Below are 19,383 nucleotides of genomic sequence, written 5' to 3' on the forward strand. Positions count from 1 at the left end.
AAAACAAAAAAAAGTTGTGAAACGTTTTAAATTGTGAAAACTGTCCAATCTGTTTCCTACAAAGGGATTAAGGCCACATTTGCGATTAGTCTATGTGTCCCCTAACATAATCTTCCCGAACAACAGTATCTATAACTGTCCATGTAAATTAGCCATGTGTGGCTGGCTACATTCTTGAAATGGCAATATGGATTCAAATCCTGGTAGGAGGCGGTAAGTATGGATAAACTCTTCAAACATTTTCAGAGTTTTTGAAACATTTTTTATTCACAGTCATTTTGTACTGTATTGTATGCTTTGTCTGGTGTTTTTAAATCCAGGTTGAAAATGCTTCTTTTTTCTCATGCCTTTTAGAGTATATCCACTTTTTAATCATATTAGTTGCACTGTACATGATTTTAATTGTCTTTATATATATATATATATATATATATATATACACACACACACACACACACACACACACATGTATACATCAATTTTCTTCATTCCTTATCCTCACGAGGGTCGCGAGGAGTGGTGGAGCCTATCCCAGCTGTCAACGGGCAGGAGGCAGGGTACACCCTGAACTGGTTGAAAACCCATGCAGGCATGGGGAGAACATGCAAACTCAATACAGGCGGCTCCAGGATTGAACCCGGGACCTCAGAACTGTGAGGCCAACGCTTTACCAGCTGAGCCACCATATACTAATTTTTATTGTTTGTATCCCGTTTTAAATGTTTTATCTCTTTGTTTTCAAATGCTTTTAATCATGTAAAACATATTGAGTTGCCTCGTGTATGAAATGCGCTATACAAATACATTTGCTTTGCTTTGATTTAGGCCACAAAAAAGTTTTAAACAATAATTTTGTTCTGGATGCTTGTATTTAGGTCATGAAAAAACCTACTTCAATATAAGTGACATCGGCTGTTAACGGTCAATTAACTTACCCTACTGACTCTGCAACAACCTTGGTGGAGTCTTCAGACACAAAGACGTGGCAAGCAAATCTCTTGTCTGCCGGGTGCTTGGTTATGAAACCAAAATATCTGCAGAGAGGCAGTAAATGAGAACAGTCATCACTTCGAGATATTTAAACTCTGAGCCCTGTCATGGGTGTTACTACATTGGAGGGATGGGGGGGTTTGATTGTCCTCCTGGATATTTTTTCCTCCCATCAGAACACAGAGTGCACAGCACTTTGCCAGGAATGTCCACTTTTTGTATGTGTTCAGTTAGACATGTTGATACCGTTTTCGGTCCTATCTGCACGGTTACACTTTTTTCAAGCCATGCCCGTCTGAAACTGTTTTTGATTCCAGCATCCTTGTCAATTGCCATCGCTCGATCTTCATCCTTTTTTTCCAACAGTTTCTCCATCGTAAAACTTTGAACACACCGTCGCTCAGTTCGTGCTATCTCAGTCCCACGCACCATTGCTTCGCTAACTAACAAGTTACACTGCGATTTCTGAGAAGCGAGAACAAATGTACATGACAATGGTGAAACTCGATTAACCACTAACACGATTGGATCGTTGTCCTGTATAACTCTGTTGTCCAATCGAGTCGCAAACAAGTTTTAATGTTTATATCGCAAAATGCAAATATTTACACTACCGAGCAAGTTAGAACGGCATATGATAGTCGTGCTTGTGCTAGCACTAAGCTGAACTTTCAGCTCGGAGCCCACCACCGAGAGGCAGGCGCATGATACTACAACCCCCAAAGTTTTCTCAACGGATTTGCGCTTATCTCGAGAATGGTCATTTTGGTCTGGAAAAGTCAGAAATCCGCCGATCGGCGGAAAATTATCCCTGTTAGGTACACAAACAAAACAAACAGGATAGACGAGAGAAGAAACTGTGTAGAGTTTTGAATCACAGTAGAATTGACTTACTTGCAGTTTTTGGGGTGATAACCACAGAAGGAGACGTTTTTTAACTGGAAAAAGTGACTGCACTCGTTACTCTGATGGAAATATAAAAGGGAGGAGGAGTCAAGCGAAGAAAGAGGAACAAAAATATTTCTATGTACGATCAAAATCTCCACAATCAATTAAATATAACTTATGTTGCGCTTGCATGCAAAAAAATAAAATCCAACCTGACAGAATTGTAATAGCAGGAAATATGTAAAAGAAAATTAATGTGTTGAATTTTTTGTAACCATATGTGTTAACGCATGACAATTGTGACAGCCCCAATATAAATGGAAGAATAATAGGAGAACCGATAAATTAGGATTAAAAAGAAAGACATTTATTCATTCATCAGCTGTTCTGCTTATCGTCACGAGGGTCGCTTGAGTGCTAGAGCCTGTCCAGGCCGTCATCGGGCAGGAGGTGGGGTACACCCTGAATTGGTTGCTAGCCAATTGCAGGGCACATCTAAACAAACAATCATTTGCACTGCCTATCATGCCTAGGGGCAATTTAGAGTCTCCAATCAATGCATGATCTTGACCTTTGAAAAACATCGAGCGTTTCTGCATTTTTGATGCTCTCTGGCAGAGGCACAGCCCATAACGGCTGAATGCAGCCTCACCATAGACTTAAAGGTTTAATTTTGCCAAGTGCAATTAATTAATTACAGTTGATTCAGATATCAACTGTAATTAGAACTTGCTACTGCATAAATATAGGTATGGTGTGATGTTGTATGTTTTTTTTTGGAACGTGTAAATGTAAAATTAAAACAAGTGCAATTTCGACTAGTGGATTTGACTGTGATGGCTTTCTTGTCAGTGGTTTTCTCGGTGAAAGTTTGTCAGGTCAGGTATTTATTATCTAAAACTTGATTTGAAAATAAATCTTTTAAATTTTCCAATCAACAGTGCGAAAGACAATTATCTCTATTAAAGTTGCACTACTGTATTGCACACATATAAACCTGTTATATGTAGAGCCTGAAGGGGATACACATGGCCAGATGGAGACCATACGACAGTTCCAAAGAAAATGTCCATTTGAGATTGCCTGATAATGTACAGTGTAACTCTGTACATAAAACAAACACAAAGCAGCCTTACTCGGTCAGAGGCATAATAATCCTCCTGAACGGCCAATTTGATTCCCTTCACACTGATTTCCAGGATACAGGACGAAGGTGGGTTGTGCTTAACTGTCATTCTTCTATTGGTAGCAATCTGGGAAAAGCAAAAAAATTCTTCAAACTGACATGGATCAGTATTTTTTTTTGTATTAACACGCCACACTGGCGCGGCTATAGAGAGGACAAAAAAACGTACCTTTTGCATAGCTGCGCAAAGAACATCATTTCCTTTGTGGTAGGGCACTTGAACTGAGCCCAGGAACTTGAGTCGGTATCTGTCTTGCCACTCACAGCTCCTTGCTGTGAAAAGACAAAAAAAGAATTCGTTCTCACAATATCATCCGATTTTCAAAAATATTTTATTTTCTATACAGATTACTGCAGATGGGTTGCAGTAATACTAGGAAACACCAGCAAAAGGATCTTGAACTTTCGACTGCTGTGCCATTGTGAATTGGACGCAATAAACTGCAATGAACTAACACACACACACACACACACTGTGACACCTCAATATAATGGACACCGATGTAACGGACACAGGATAAAAGGGACCGTCAGGACAAAACTGACTGTATTTTACTGTGTCCAAAAATAGCTTCCATTTGTCAGTTAAATTGCTGTTGGGGAATACACTAGCGAGCCTCGCATTTGCATGGAAATTAAGATATGCACTCTGGTCGCACAGCCAACGAGTATTTACTCCGACATGTTTTGATATCCGTCCAAAATCGGGTTGTGTTTGTGTCGTAGGAACAGAACTTTGCAGGAAACTGAGGATACCTGTATTTGTGTGTTTAAGGTGCTTGTTACCTTTGAAGCTGTCAACCTCCCTGGTTACTTCGATAGCATAGTAAGCAGGGAATATCCCCCTGGCACCAGTTCTCATGTTGAAACCCTCATACCAGTAATCCTCCCCTTGGACTTCAACCAGTAATGGATCATCCACTTCTAGCTCCAACTCATCATCATGCCTAGGGACGAACCTGCAGAAAATAGGATGTAGCTGAAGATCTGTGGGATGGCTGAGGGGTTTTAGAATATGCCAGCTAGTTCGTCATGTTTTTATGGAATTTCTAAGAAAAGTGTCGACTCACACCGTCAAGGTGTAGCTTGTTTTAAAATCTCAAGACTACACGCATTATACAGCAATTTTACAGTTACAGTCCACTAATGTGTTCATGCATGGTTAGACATCATAAAGTCTGTCAATGCATCCCCAGAGGTTGCTATTCACAACCGTTTTGCTCATGTTTCTAAAATGCAGTATTAATGGACAAGGGATCAGGGGCTGCATGCAGCCAAACGTCATGTCCAGTGGGCCAGAGCAGTAAATTTGTCGCATAACTAATATCAAGAACAACAAGTCTGTTCCCCCCTCTCCCCGTTTGTTTTAAAGGGGAACTAAAGCCATGGTGTCAAAACATTGTTATACTTAAAGTAATGTGTATACTGTATCTTCTCGATTAGCTACTGTTTACTGATATGTATGAGAACTTTTTTTATACATGCCACCTTCTCATTTTGTGGGGGGTGGGGGGGGCACTACCATAGGAATCTCTTTTGTAGTGAAGCAGTTGACTATTAAGTTTTGATTGCATATTTTTTAAACACTATTCCAGCAGCAAAAATGTATGTTCACACAACTGTAAGCAGAACTGGTACTGTGGCCTCTAACACCCCACCCGCATACGCACAAACCACTATGTCTATTACGAATTGTAGCATATGAGCAGGTGTTGAAAGGATGAGAAACCCATCACTTGAATGGACATGGGATGTGTCACTGTCAGCCATAACTTCGCCAAAATAACAACGGCAAACATGGTGGTCTGCTCAACCTTTTGCTCACTTTCATATGCAGCAGGGCTTGTGGCCACTACTCTTGACAAAGATTTGAAAATGAAGCAAATGTTATGAAACCCAACTCGGAAATAATCAGACTAGTCAAACACACGTTACGTGACAAAAAAAAAAAAAAAGTCTGGGACTTGTTAGGCAATTGTTTTTGTGTCCACTCCAGACAAACTCTCAGATCAAGAAGCTGTGCTTTGTTATGTCAGCACACATTTATTGGTCATATTTTGGGTTCCTGCCAAATCAAAGGTTTTAGATAATCTGGATTATCTGTTGGTTTGCTTATCCTCACCGATCCAATGGAAAAACAAATTTCTTTCCTTGGAATAAAGGGCCCATTGTTCCTTGGTTTTCTGAATGTTCAACAATGAGAAATATGTTCTTAGAAAAATGTACAATGGATATGATTTTATTTTTCCAATATCTGTCATATTTTCTTCTCACCTGTAGACAGCTCGATGACTCTGATCCTGCTCTTCTCCATTTATGGTGCAAGAAAATAAACCAAAAGACTCTGCACCTAAGACACCACAGAAAATTTTGATAAAACCCCCCAAAAAACATCAGTTTTAAGGAAATCAACCACAACAAACATGTACATGTACATAAAGAACAGCACTGTTACTGCTTTGTGTTGTATTGTCTAATTACTTTTGACATTTGCAAAAAAACTAAGAACATTTTAATCATTCACACATTTATCTTGGTGCCAAAGTGGCCCTCACTTCTCTTCTTTGCCTTATTTATTTCCTTTCGAATCATCATTTAAAGCAAGCTACTGAATTAATCAAACTGCACAATTATTTCAGTTTTGTTGTAAGTGAAAAGGCTAACATTAAGACAAAAAAATGTTTCTGTTCATTTTCCCCACATTCTACTTTGTACTCACATTTTGCACTCAATGCTGGCATTTCACTTCATGTAGAGTAAGGTTGTAGATTGTAAACAAATCATTAATTTTCCTGGTATTGATTTGATTAAACCTCTAAATATTTGTCAGGATAGCCCAAAAGCTCTACTGAAGAAATTTCTCAAGCTAAGGAACAAAAAACAATACAAAAAACTAAAGCTGAAACACTCCATTCATGCATCAATATTTGCAACACTATAGAGAACTTGTTTTCCTTTTTGGGATTTACATGGGAACCGTTGACCAACACTGACAGATATTACATGCGATAGTTTACAGCGCTTATGTGCTTGGCAGTTTCATAGAGAATTCTATTTAAAATGTATCGAGAAACACTGTGAAATATTATTATTATCCATCCATTTTCAGAGCCTCTTATCCTCACAAGGGTCGCGGAGAGTGCTGGAGCCTATTCCAGCTGTCAACGTCCAGGAGACGGGGTACACCGTGAACTGGTTGCCAGCCAGTCGCAGGGCACATAGAGACAAACAGCCACACTCACAATCACACCTAGGGGCAATTTTAGAGTGTCCAATTTCTGTTGCATGTTTTGGGGATGTGGGGGGAAACTGGAGTGCCCGGAAAGCACCCATGCAGGCACGTGGAGAACATGCAAACTCCACACAGGGAGGGCTGGGATTGAACCTGGGCTCTCAGAACTGTGAGGCCAACACTTTCCAGCTGCGTCACTGTCCTGCCAAATATTACTGTTAAAATGTGAAATTAAGCTCAGGAGATTGTGAGATGGTAAATTGCAAAGCGTGTTCTAATGTACATCTAAAGTACATTTTGTCTTCTCCGTGCTCTTTATGAGTGTCTTCACTTTGTATCTACAGTATGTGTTTGACTCTCATGTTCAATAAGTTTTCAACTTTGTTTTAGCACTTTGCTCAAGTGGCAGTGGATCTGAAGCTTTCTCGTAAATGAGAAAAAAACAAAAAACAAACCACGCCCAACCCAAAAAAACCCACCTAAAAACCTCCCAGATACTTGTAACTCGCAAGAACATGTAAATTGGAGCACTTATAACATTGCTACGTGAGCAAAGTCGGTGTTCCAAAATACACAGTGGATTTTCATGTGCTGTTGGGCAAATTTAGCATTTGCTGCACACGAGCAGCAGCAGATCGATAGCATTGATACCATGGGACGACTTAGTGTGGGGGCGTGCCACAAGGAAGCTCAGTTTGGAATGCTCCAACCTAAAAAAAAAGGCTACAACTCATCATAGGAGACCACGATGGAAATTAGGGAGTTCAAGAAGAATGAAAATCCACCCGAATGCAAAACGAAAACCACTTACTAGCCAAGGAGAACCAAAACGTTCTCTTTTGTGGTGTTGTCGTTCCGTACAAAATTAACATTACCATTACTCAAAGTTTATACAGTATTACATATGAAGAAATAAAATTATGCATAAATATAAGTAATTAATACAGCCTTGGAAAAATGTTAGACAGATTGTTTGTTTAATTTTTAATATCTGGTGCAACTTAAAGTACATTTGTTTGGACCAACACTATATAATGAGGACAATGAAAATAGCTCATAAGAGTGGATTTTAAGAATTGCTATAGAGCTCTACATCACCCTTTGGCAATCTTGAATGGTTTTCTTATCCAAAATGATTTTTAATATAACGATGAAGCTTACGTATTCTTCAGGTAGAATGCATTTAGTGGTACCAAGCATTGAACAGGAAATTGAAAGAACAAGGGCTGTGTTTCTTTGATAACTATACACCTCTTTTCCTTTCGGCTTGTCCCGTTAGGGGTCGCCACAGCGTGTCATCTTTTGCCATCTTAGCCTATCTCCTGCATCTTCCTCTCTAACTCCAACTGCCCTCATGTCTTCCCTCACCACATCCATCAACCTTCTCTTTGGTCTCCCTCTCACTCTTTTGCCTGGCAGCTCCATCCTCAGCACCCTTCTGCCAATATACTCACCCTCTCGCCTCTGGACATGTCCAAACCATCAAAGTCTGCTCTCTCGAACCTTGTCTCCAAAACATCCAACTTTGGCTGTCCCTCTAATGAGCTCATTTCTAATCCTATCCAGCTTGCTCACTCCGAGCGACAACCTCAACATCTTCATTTCTGCCACCTCCAGTTCTGCTTCCTGTTGTTTCTTCAGTGCCACCGTCTCTAATCTGTACATCGTGGCCGGCCTCACCACTGTTTTGTAAACTTTGCCCTTCATCCTAGCAGAGACTCTTCTGTCACATAACGCACCAGACACCTTTCGCCAGCTGTTCCAACCTGCTTGGACCCATTTCTTCACTTCCTTACCACACTCACCGTTGCTCTGGATTGTTGACCCTAAATCTTTGAAGTCCTCCACCCTTGCTATCTCTTCTCCCTTTAGCCTCACTCTTCCCCCTCTGCCTTTCTCACTTCACGCACATATATTCTGTTTTACTTTGGCTAATCTTCATTCCTCTCCTTTCCAGTGCATGTCTCCATCTTTCTAATTGTTCCTCAGGCTGCTCCTTGCTTTCACTGCATATCACATCATCTGCGAACATCATGGTCCAATGGGGATTCCAGTCTAACCTCATCTGTCAGCCTATCCATTACCACTGCAAACAGGAAGGGGCTCAGAGCTGATCCCTGATGCAGTCCCACCCTCACCTTAAATTCTTCTATCACACCTAAGGCACACTTTAATAACTATATACAGTACATCATAAATATATTGTACTGTATATAGGTGGAATGGTAGACGACTGGTTAGCATGTCTGCCTCCCAGTTCTTAGGAGTTGGGTTCAAATCCTGCCTCGCCTATATGGAGTTTGGATGTTCTCCCTGAGCTTATGTGGATTTTCTCCCACATCCCCAAAAACATTAATTGCAGGTTAGCTGAAGACTCAAGATTGCCCATACAGTGGAGAAAATAAGTATTTGAACACCCTGCTATATTGCAGGTTCTCCCACTTAGAAATCATGGAGGGGTCTGAAATTTTCATCGTAGGTGCATGTCCACTGTGAGAGAGATAATCTAAAAATAAAAACAAAAAATCACAATGTATGATTTATTTGTGTGATACAGCTGCAAATAAGTATTTGAACACCTGTCAATCAGCTAGATTTCTTACCGTCAAAGACCTGTTCGTCCACCTTTAAAAGTCCACCTCCACTCCTCCATGTATTATCCTGAATCAGATGCACCTGTGTGAGGTCGTTAGCTGCATAAAGACACCTGTCCACCCCATACAATCAGTGAGACTCAAATTTGTAACATGGCCAAGACCAAAGAGCTGTCCAAAGACACCAGAGACAAAATTGTATAACTCAACACGGCTGGAAAAGGCAACAGAGAAATTCCCAAGCAGCTTGATGAAAAAAAGGTCCACTGTTGGAGCAATCATTAGAAAATGGAAGAAGGTAAACATGACGGTCAATCTGAATCAGAGTGGATCCCCATGCAAGATATCACCTCGAGTGGTCTCAATGATCCTTAGAAAGGTGAGGAATCAGCCCAGGACTACACCACAGGACTTGATCAATGACCTGAAAAGAGCTGGGACCATCATTTCCAAGGTGTTCCAACTGTTGGTAATATACTAAGACATCATGGTTTGAAATCATGCATGGCACGAAAGGTTCCCCTGCTTAAACCAGGACATGTCAAGGCCCGCCTTAAGTTTGACAATGACCATTTGGATGATACAGAAGAGTCATGGGGGAAGGTTTTGTGGTCAGTTGAGACCAAAATGGAACTTTTTGGTCATAATTCCAGTCACCATGTTTGGAGGAAGACGGATGATGAGTTCCATCCCAAGAACACCATCCCTACTGTGAAGCATGGGGGTGGTAGCATCATGCTTTGGGGATGTTTTTCTGCACATAGGACAGGACGACTGCACTGTATTAAGGAGAGGATGACCGCAGCCATGTATTGTGAGATTTTGGGGAACAACCTCTTTCCCGCAGTCAGAGCATTGAAGATGGGTCGTGGCTGGGTTTTTCAACATGACACTGACCCGAAGCACTTAGCCAGGAAAACCAAAGAGTGGCTCCGTAAGAAGCATATCAAGCTTCTGGCGTGGCTTAGCCAGTCTCCAGACCTAAACCGAATAGAAAATCTTTTGAGGGAACTGAAACTCAGTGTTTCTCAGTGACAGCCCAGAAACCTGTCCGATCTAGAGAAGATCTGTGTGTAGGAGCAGGTCAAAATCCCTTCTGCAGAGTGTGCAAACTTGATGAAAAACTATAGGAAACGTTTGACCTGTGTAATTGCAGACAAAGGCTACTGTAACAAATATTAACATTGGTTTTCTCAGGTGTTCAAATACTTATGTGCAGCTGTATCACACAAATAAATCGTTAAAAACATCATACATTGTGATTTCTGATTTTTCTTTTTAGATTATCTTTCTCACAGTGGACATGCACCTACGATGAAAATTTCAGACCCCTCCATGATTTCTAAGTGGGAGAACTTGCAAAAAAGCAGGGTGTTCAGATACTTATTTTCTTCACTGTAAGTACGAATGCGAGTGTGAATGGTTGTTTGTTTATATGTGCAGTGGGATTGGCTGGTGACCAGTTCAGGGTGTAATCTGGCTCTCGCCCAAAGACAGCTGGAATAGGCCCAACAATGACCGACACCCTCGTGTGAGTACACAGTACAGAAAATTAATGAATACTGTATATAGTTGTACAATTTTATATATATTCGAACACAGGCATATTTGGCATGTTTATATGATCATGCATTTTAAATATTGACCAAAGTTTATCAAAATTTCTTGAATGAATAAAAATACAAAAGTAGTTGTAGTTGGTTTGCTAGTTTTAAGAAAATAGAGGCATGGATGGAATTCTATTAGATTACTCATGTTTTAGATTTTTGCCGTGGTATCGTTTCAAGTTCCGGTATCAAGGTACTTTATACAGGGATAGTATCTAAAACCAGAGTTTGGTATTGAGACACCAGTAATGCACACATTTCCATTCAAGTGATTGAAAAAGCAATTAAAGTATACATTGAGAAGTTGTTGACTTACTTGATGAGCTCGATCGTCCGTTCATGAAGACATTGAGGAACTTTTTGGAGAAATGCAAGTCACCATCTGGCGTGGAGTCTTCCGACAGACAAGCTGTGGCCTCTCGTCTCCCTCCTTCCAGGCGAGCGCAATCTTCCTCTTCATCTTCCTCCTCGTACTCTTCCCCAATGGCAGACTCATAGGGAGAGGAGACACAGTTGTCGTAGACTGTGGCCGAATCGCTGTCGTCGCTGTAACCTTGATAACACTGTCTCAAACTGACAAGTTCGAGCTGAGCATGCTCGTCCACCACCAGAGTGTATTTGACCGAGTCGTACGACAAGCCCCTGGCATCAGAGCTCATGGAAGTTCTTAGCATGGTGGCTCTGCTGTTGCTGCTTTCTACCTTTCCGACCGCTGTCTTTATTCTTTCCTCCAGGATCATTCTGTCCACATCCTCATCCTCCCCACAGTAGTTTTCTTCCGTTGCATCCACATACTCTACTGATGATCGAGTTCTCAACATTGCTCCAACCCCTGTTCCTGACCCGTTGAGACTGAAGTCCAGTGCCAGGGAAGAATGAGCTGACAGGGCCATGCTAGGTGGCGTGAAGAGTGATTCAACGCAGGATGCGTAAGAAGGTGGGGCGATGTAGACTTCGTCTTCTTCGTAGATGGATGGGTTGGACTGGTCAGGGAGTGGCTGGTAAGGAGGTGGGCCTTCTGTATCAGAGCTAATGGACATACGACCCTGCTCACTCAGTTGTGAAAGGAAAGGCCGGTCCTGTGTGCAAGGAGGCTCTGAATGGTCAGAACAGCGCTGCACTGGCGTCAGAAAAATCTCCTCTGTGGCCTCCAGGGGTGCCTCAGAGTTGTGGTGGACCCTCTCCTGTTGGTGGCCACATCCGTCCACCTTCCCAGCTGGATAGAGAGGAGCTGGTTTGTAATTCTGTGGTGGGGGGGGCGGGGGTGGTTTCGCCTGACACTTTGGCCGTGTCGACGCTGCTGTTGTTGAGCTTTGCGAATGTCCAGATGTCTGCGAGTGCCTGCAGGGGGCGTCGGTGGAGGTGCCTCTGTCTTTGGTCTGTGCACCGCCGCTCCGTACCTTGTCTTCGTCGCTCAGGCAGATGTGCTCATGCGAGGGTGTTAGCTCGCCTGGGAGGAGAGAAAAGACCCACAGGAACACAAGTACAGCACACACGCACAAACAAACACAAAGGCCACACGCACACAAAGAGAGTAAGAACATGATGCCCGCCAAAGACCACCAAAATGGACACATCAAGCGTGAAGGCGGACATGGCACCAAAATTCCGTAATACAGCGTAGAAAAACAGAAAGAGACAAAAATCTAAATGATTAGGTAACATATGTGAGGATTACACAGCTAAATCCTCATTACACATAAAAACTCAAAGTATGCCAAACGGATGGCGGTTGACCGATTATGTCATAATCCGCTGCCAGGAAGTACAGGCGCGATGATTTTACTAGGGATGATATGCTGACATCCGACACAAGAGATTAGCAAATGAATATGAATATTTTTATACAATTCAACATTTAAAGACCCCCCAAGAAAGAGAAACTGAGAATGTCTTGATTTGCTGCTGAACAGTGTTGGGACTTTCTTTCAAATGTAGATATGACTAAATCCTTATTTCATTAATATTAATTTTTTAAATCAGTATTTTTTTTAAATGCAAATTATTTCACAGTGTAATTTGCTATTACTATGAAGCTACCCATTGGAACGAACAAAAATTGCATCAGGCTGTGAAAAGATGAATTTTAGTGTGTGCAATGCATACACATCATTTGGATGTTTAAATGGAACCAGTTGAACAATTAACTTAGACTCAAAGCTTTTGTTACACATGCATAACGTTTTGATACACACTGTAGAACACAATTAATAAAAATGCTCAGTTTTGACTGAGAAGGACACCAATTTATTTAATAATTCTGTATGTTTATTATTGTGGTTATAATTTCCAGCATTGCACAAATGCAGTGAGAGGTTTCAGATAATTTACTTTTAAATTGAATAAATACATACAAATGAAATGAGCATAAATCAATAAAGTAGACATTATATTACAGACGTAAGTAGTTGAACTCCACTGGACTGCCGAAAAAGTCCAAATACAGTGTTATCTTTGTAAAATTGGAATTTTTGATGACTTGTCCAGTAAATATTTTCTACATTCTTTATTACATTATGCAATGAGGCCCTACTCATCGAGGATGTGTGGTCTTCTACAGTACAAGTATTGAAGCACAATTATTAAACGTAAAATCTTAAATCTGAAACTGACAGTTTAGAGACATTGAAAGGGTGATAAAAGTGTAGAAAGTCAAGTGTCATTCAGTTCATGAAAGGCAGTTTGATCACTTCTATCAGTAAGAGACTTTTAATGTGAAAATAAAGAAAGCACTAATTTAAGATGCTCAAGTTTCCATTTGAGATCACATTGTATGCCTAGAACTTATTTGCACTTAAAGCTGCTGTCTGTAACGTGTGAAATTGCCCTCACCAGTTTTGAGAGGCGACGACGACCCCGAAACTTTTTCCTGCCATGTGTATTTCTTCCCAAAGGAATTGTTGTTTAGTGTGTCCTGAGCAAAAAGAGAGGTGGTCAACAAATGAAGGAAGTGCTGGGAAAGGAGAAGATGAAGAGAAAGGGCGGCTAAGCTCTGAATCCTGAGACTCCACCTTTTGTCCCCAACTCACCCCACAACACACACAAAGCTTTTTTTTTTTTTTTTCCAGTGAATTTGCACTGAATGAGTCTTTTGTCTGTGCGTAGTGGTGTGAATTTAAAGGGAACCCGACCTTTTCCCCATTGGGAAAACATACTGTACCATGATTTAAAATCTCTATTTTACTTTAGTGTTCATTCTTGAAACACAAAACTGGAGTTGTACCTCAAATTCATTGTTTCTGCCATGACAATAAAGCCTTTCTATTCTATTCTCTTCTATTCTATTCTATTCTATTCTATTCTATTCTATTCTATTCTATTCAACAACAGTGAGAATCTGTTTATAAGTTCAATTACATTGTCGAGTACTCTCAGTCTAAATTGTAAACAGTAGGTACAGGGTTAATTGAATCTTACTCATGCAAGAATAATAAGTGGTATTATTATAATCATTGTAAAAAATGTTTTTTATTACTAAAAACAAACATAAAAAATGCAAACAGTAATAATACACATTATAAAACTGCTAAGTCAGAGCAGACCTGAGTCTCCTCTTAAAGGAAAAATAATACATATACACATAAATAACACATTTCGCTGCTTTTTGTGTGTGTTTTTAAAAGCATCTTGATAGATGGACATACTGGTCAGTGCATAAGTAGTGCTAATGGTTCCACAAGTGTCACAAGGATTTAAAAATAATGAACTGGAAACTCCCGTGATCAGAATATTTGGTTGCAAATATAGTTCATTTTCCTATGCCCACCCACAGACGCATGACTCACGTTCCATTCGTGTACCAGGCGGAGACAGAGCTGTCGCCCCGGTAACGAAAGACGTAAAAGCATCTTCCCATGACTTCAGTAATATCATGGTTTTGGGCAAATGACTCATGCAAGTGTGGGTATTAATTACCCGGATATATCGTTTGTGGAATTGACTCCATGTGATACCACGTGGACCTCCCAAAACTCTTCATAAAGATATTGATCATTTGATTGAGAAAAAATTATGTCTCTGCAGATGAATGAGAGCATAAATGATGTCTCCGCAGATTAATGAGTGTGTTTAGAGTAGAGGTAGGTTTTGGCTCCCAGTCCACACTCACAAAGAAGTACTTACAACAAGTATGGTGTAGCCAGATGGACGATTATCAGGATTCAGGATTAATCCTGATACCAGGTGGGCGTTTCTGTCTGAATACATTTACTTAAACAGTCTTAGAGGGAACAAACAGCAAAATAAAAGCTGCCATGTAAGTCTGGGTGAAAAGCGACACGAATGTTTTCTCAAGAAGTAGTGAGAGTGACACAACACTGAAAGTACTGCGCTATGCCGCTCTTGTTTTTCATGACAAAAGTCTGACAAATGTAGTTTGCATTTTTATGGATTCACTGACCTGGAAACAGTCACCAAATTCTGTCTGTGTCTCCCTGCCACTCTCAAGCACTCAGATAGTAGAGTACTACCCAGAAAGTATCTTATGTAATCATCCCAGCCAGAGATTTCATAGTAGATTTTACGTCTGCCAGCATGATTGATGAAATTACAAATAAAGCAACCACAACCACATACAAGTTATTCTATCATCATTTTTACTCATTGTTTAAAGTATTCATTCCCCAAGACATTCTCGTATTTTAATGCCACTCTAAATAATGAAGTATAGTTCAGTCACAACATTAGATGAACATGAGCAATGTTATATAATACAATACAAATGCAGTATGCCGTAAGACTACTCACTGTAATGTTATTAATCATCATATCACATGGCATTAGGTACCTCAACTACTGTAGTCTCTAATAGTATTCTACAGCCCTGCCAAATGTCACAGAACATCCCTATTTTGTGACGGAAATCGCTGAATGTAGACCTCTTACGGCTATAACACTGAGTTATCCAGATATTGGAAAAAACAATATTCAGCGTTTGACCTTTCTAGTGGATCCACAGTAAACAGCTGCATGCTACATGCTATTTTATGACATAAACCGCGGAAGTGAAGTTCTTGTTGCATCCGGGGTTAATGCATTCCAAGTCACGAATCATTGTCTTTATAGTAGCAGTACACTTACAGTACCATACTTGTCATAAAACAGTCAGCAAAGGAGGGTGAAGTGCTAATTGTTGAGCTATTGCGGTATGCGGTCGCAAAACATTTAAATAAATGAGTAGGTGATAGGAGGCATGATGGTGCAAGCGGGGTTCATATCCCGTTCCCATGGGTATGTGGGTTTTCTCTAGGCACTCCAGCTTCTCCCTCCACCCCCAACCACCCAAAACAAGCATTACTAAACATTAATTAGAGATTCTAAATTACCCATAGGTGTGAGTGTGACTGTTGTCTGTCTGTATGTGCCCTGTGATTGGCTGGCAATCAGTTCAATGATAACTGGGATAAGCTCCAGCACTTTCGCGACCCTTGTGAGGGTAAACAGCTCAGACACTGAATTGTCAGGAGCCAGGCTGGACCACGGCCAAGAGGGGTGTGGCCACTGCTCTGGGCGGTGACACCTGTCACTGCTCACGGCTGTATCACATTGGGACTGTAATTAGACTGTGTATATAAGTTGGAGTTTCTGTCACTGGCATTTGCCAGTTTGTTTGTGCCCTGAGTTAATGAGTTGCATTCACTGACAGTAGGAATCTCCAACAGTGAAAATAGACTACCCTCGTCACAGTGTTTCTGTGCCACCTCAGTTTAGTCCTGTCTTAGTTCATGTTTCATAGTCAAGTCCTCGTTCATAGTTTGTCTCCTAGTCATCAGACCTCGCTTCACGTTTTTGGATCCTGCCTTTGCTTAGCGTTTCTGTACCTCTGCCTTCCCGGACTGCTTACACAGTGTATTACCTCAGCTTTGAATAAAAACTACACCTAACATCATGTTCTTGTCTTGGAGTCCTGCATTTGGGTCCAGCCCCGCACCGGAGGTTTGTGACAGAATGTTGAATTTGTAAACATGATGACAAATTGATTTGGTGGTAGAGTACACTTGTCACAAAGGTCTGACTGGATCCACGGTTTTACGGAGTAACCTACTTTCAATAACAATATAACAGGCCAATTAATACGTGTTTAGAGATATAGATATATAATAATGCACAACCACATAGGATGACACATCTCAACCGAAAAGGAATTAGTACATCACAGCCCACGGCACTAGGGAAGGTAGGCAGGTTAAAAGTACATTATTATTACGAATAAATATTTGGAATACAAGATAACCCTTATAAGTCCCACAATATAGAAATGCGCATTGTTTCAGCGGCAAGTGTGGATATAGGAAATATAAACGTCAAATATAAGTCGCATGCAAGATGTAATAACGTTTTTTCATCTTACATGTACAGTACTTCTTGTGTGCATTGTACAAACTAGGCACCAAAACTATTGTCCATACATTAACTATCCAATTTAGTCTATCTGTAATGCTACCGGTTTGTTTGCAAAATGATGCTGAGTTGATTTTCACATTGGGGATGTGATTAATTTCTTTTACTAGACTTGCATTTTTTTGTTGTTTGTTTACCTGGGTTGAAAACACAATCGGCTAAATTTGAATTAATCCACAGGCAAATATTTTTGATGATGGAATGTCTAAATGTCAAATAAAGGTACTTTCAGGCTGCAACTGTGTCTACCATTACAAGGTTGAGCTAATAAAAACATTCCAATGACAAATTTTGAAGTCGTATTTTATTAAAGCTCATGAGATTATGAGACTCTGCTGCTTGGAATTGTTCATGGCAAAATTTTTAAAATATAGGAATTCAGAGAAATAGTTCTGGAAGTGAACTTTTATAGGTTGGAAGCTCTGATTATATGTGCATATTGTAATGTAGGACAAATGTAGATCTCGGATTCATTGAGGCATTCTGCATTACACATCTGTGTGTTTATCGAGAGTTTTTTTTTTTAATTGGATCTCATTAATTAAACTAGGCAACTGTACCTAATGAAGTCCCAAGTGTGCATTAATTCATACTTTTAGCTACTGAAGAAAGTGAACGACTTCCGAAGAACACAGCCTTTCGGAACAATTTCTTCCTGATACTTTCTAGTCGTGACAACTCAAACACAGACAGCAAACTCGGAAGAACAATGGCAAAGTGGCTTCAGCAGTCAATTTTCCACCTCAGAGAAACCAGATAAACTAAAGAGCTGACAAATCTCAGAAAATCATTTTGACAGCCTGTAAGCCTGGGGGAGTGGCTATAGAATCAACGACACAATAAGGTATGCATAGGATTGCATAACCAGGATGCCTTCAATCGGGGTTATTAATGAAGTCAATGTATGTATGAACTGTTTATGTGTATTAGGGTTGTATAGTCAATTATTAATTTAATTAAATAGAGATTTTTTTTTTACAAAGATTCGATTTATATCATAAATCATCGGTGCAGATTCAGTTCTCGTATGATAATGATTCATTTAGAACTATACTATCTGAAACGATTCATTGTTTGGAAATAGATTCAGTCACATTTTAGTCCCCCTTCAAAAAATAAAAATCAACCAGTGTGACTCTAGATGCCTGGACACATTACAGTGCAGCTGAAATTTTCCAAGTTCCTTTTTTCCTGTAAAAGTACTAGTTAATATTAATTATGGGTATGCAATAAAGAACCATCAGCAGCAAATCCATCCACTTATCCTCACTAGTGTGCTGGAGCCTTTCCCAGATATTTTCAGGCGAGAGGTGGGGTACATCCCGAACTGGTTGCCAGCCAATCGCAGTTCAGGTTCTCATATTAATTCATTCTGCTGTGCTTAAATCCATTTTCCCCCCCAGAGTATCAATACAATCGATTGATTATCTTTTAAAATGATTTAAGGGAATATATTTTTGATATAATGAATGAATTAACACACACCTAGTATGTATGTACTGTTTGTATAAATGTATCAAAAATTAATATAGAAACCAAAATGAACAGTGAACTAAAAGTAAAAAAAATTGTAAACAAAATAAAATATAAATGAGAATAACTTAAATGACTGTTTGGAAAACTAGTTATCGCAAAAAAAAACTTTGCTTTTTGTCTGTCAATTAATTTCATACATTTTTTACAGGCGATTTGATTTTAAATGTATTTATTTCTGATAAATACATAGATACGGAACAGATACGGAAGGAAGGTCAATCAGTACTTTGGTCCAAGCTGTTTTTGCTGCTACGTGTTGCTTACGGAACATCATCAAGGTCTGCTATAAAATAATGAGCCATTATTTTGTTTCAAATGTAGTTTTGTGCCGGCTGCATGTAGGAACGTCGCTTAGCCAGCATACAACAGCGATCCACTTCCTAATTTGAGTTAACTGGAAGCAAAACTCAAACCAGTATACAGTCTAAAAAAAAAACAGAAACGAGGACGAAACAGAATCAACAGCAGAGAAAGGGGTATACACCACTGCTGGAGAGGTTTCAAAAGATCTTGCCTTATAAGCAACTGCAAGTCTTACTAGATTGGACTACTCTTTTCTTTTTATGAAAAGCAGACCAAAGAACAGTTTGGCATGTTTTCCTTGATGGACTCTTCTTTCTACATGCTTCAACAAAAGACATTGTGAGCCTGTCAAGCTAACTGTGTGTTTAACTCTTGATTATTTGTTTATTGGTTCTTTAATGGATATGACAGTGACAAAATCACCTTTTAAGTTTGTCTTTGTTAATCTCCAGGTGTCCACAGCTGGTTTGGTTTAGAAACACGATACACATTTCACTGTAAATTGTAGCCTCAACATAAAAAGTTGTCATTTTTTAGGAGTCTGCCCTTTATCAAACACTGTCAGTAATCAGACAGATGTTAGCCAAACCCAGATAAATGATAGCCATCAATGGTAAAAAAAAAAAAATGAAACCGCTTGGGATCTGG

General features: G+C 40.0%; 1 protein-coding gene across 7 annotated transcripts in view; it reads right to left on the reverse strand.

The window, feature by feature from the left end:
* The window catches only part of LOC133498390 (C-Jun-amino-terminal kinase-interacting protein 1-like), a 57,470-nt gene that overhangs the window by 1,678 nt on the left and 36,409 nt on the right, over positions 1-19,383 (reverse strand). For all 7 annotated transcript variants that reach the window (XM_061815133.1, XM_061815138.1, XM_061815135.1 and 4 more), the window contains 8 exons: positions 13,330-13,411; positions 10,814-11,947; positions 5,339-5,414; positions 3,851-4,023; positions 3,234-3,337; positions 3,015-3,131; positions 1,885-1,955; positions 936-1,034 (listed from right to left, as the gene is read on the reverse strand). In XM_061815133.1, coding sequence (XP_061671117.1) covers positions 936-1,034; positions 1,885-1,955; positions 3,015-3,131; positions 3,234-3,337; positions 3,851-4,023; positions 5,339-5,414; positions 10,814-11,947; positions 13,330-13,411 — 1,856 coding nt within the window. The remainder of the gene's footprint in view (positions 1-935; positions 1,035-1,884; positions 1,956-3,014; positions 3,132-3,233; positions 3,338-3,850; positions 4,024-5,338; positions 5,415-10,813; positions 11,948-13,329; positions 13,412-19,383) is intronic.

This window comes from Syngnathoides biaculeatus, chromosome 3, assembly GCF_019802595.1.
Source record: "Syngnathoides biaculeatus isolate LvHL_M chromosome 3, ASM1980259v1, whole genome shotgun sequence".
Classification (NCBI taxonomy): Eukaryota; Metazoa; Chordata; class Actinopteri; order Syngnathiformes; family Syngnathidae; genus Syngnathoides; species Syngnathoides biaculeatus.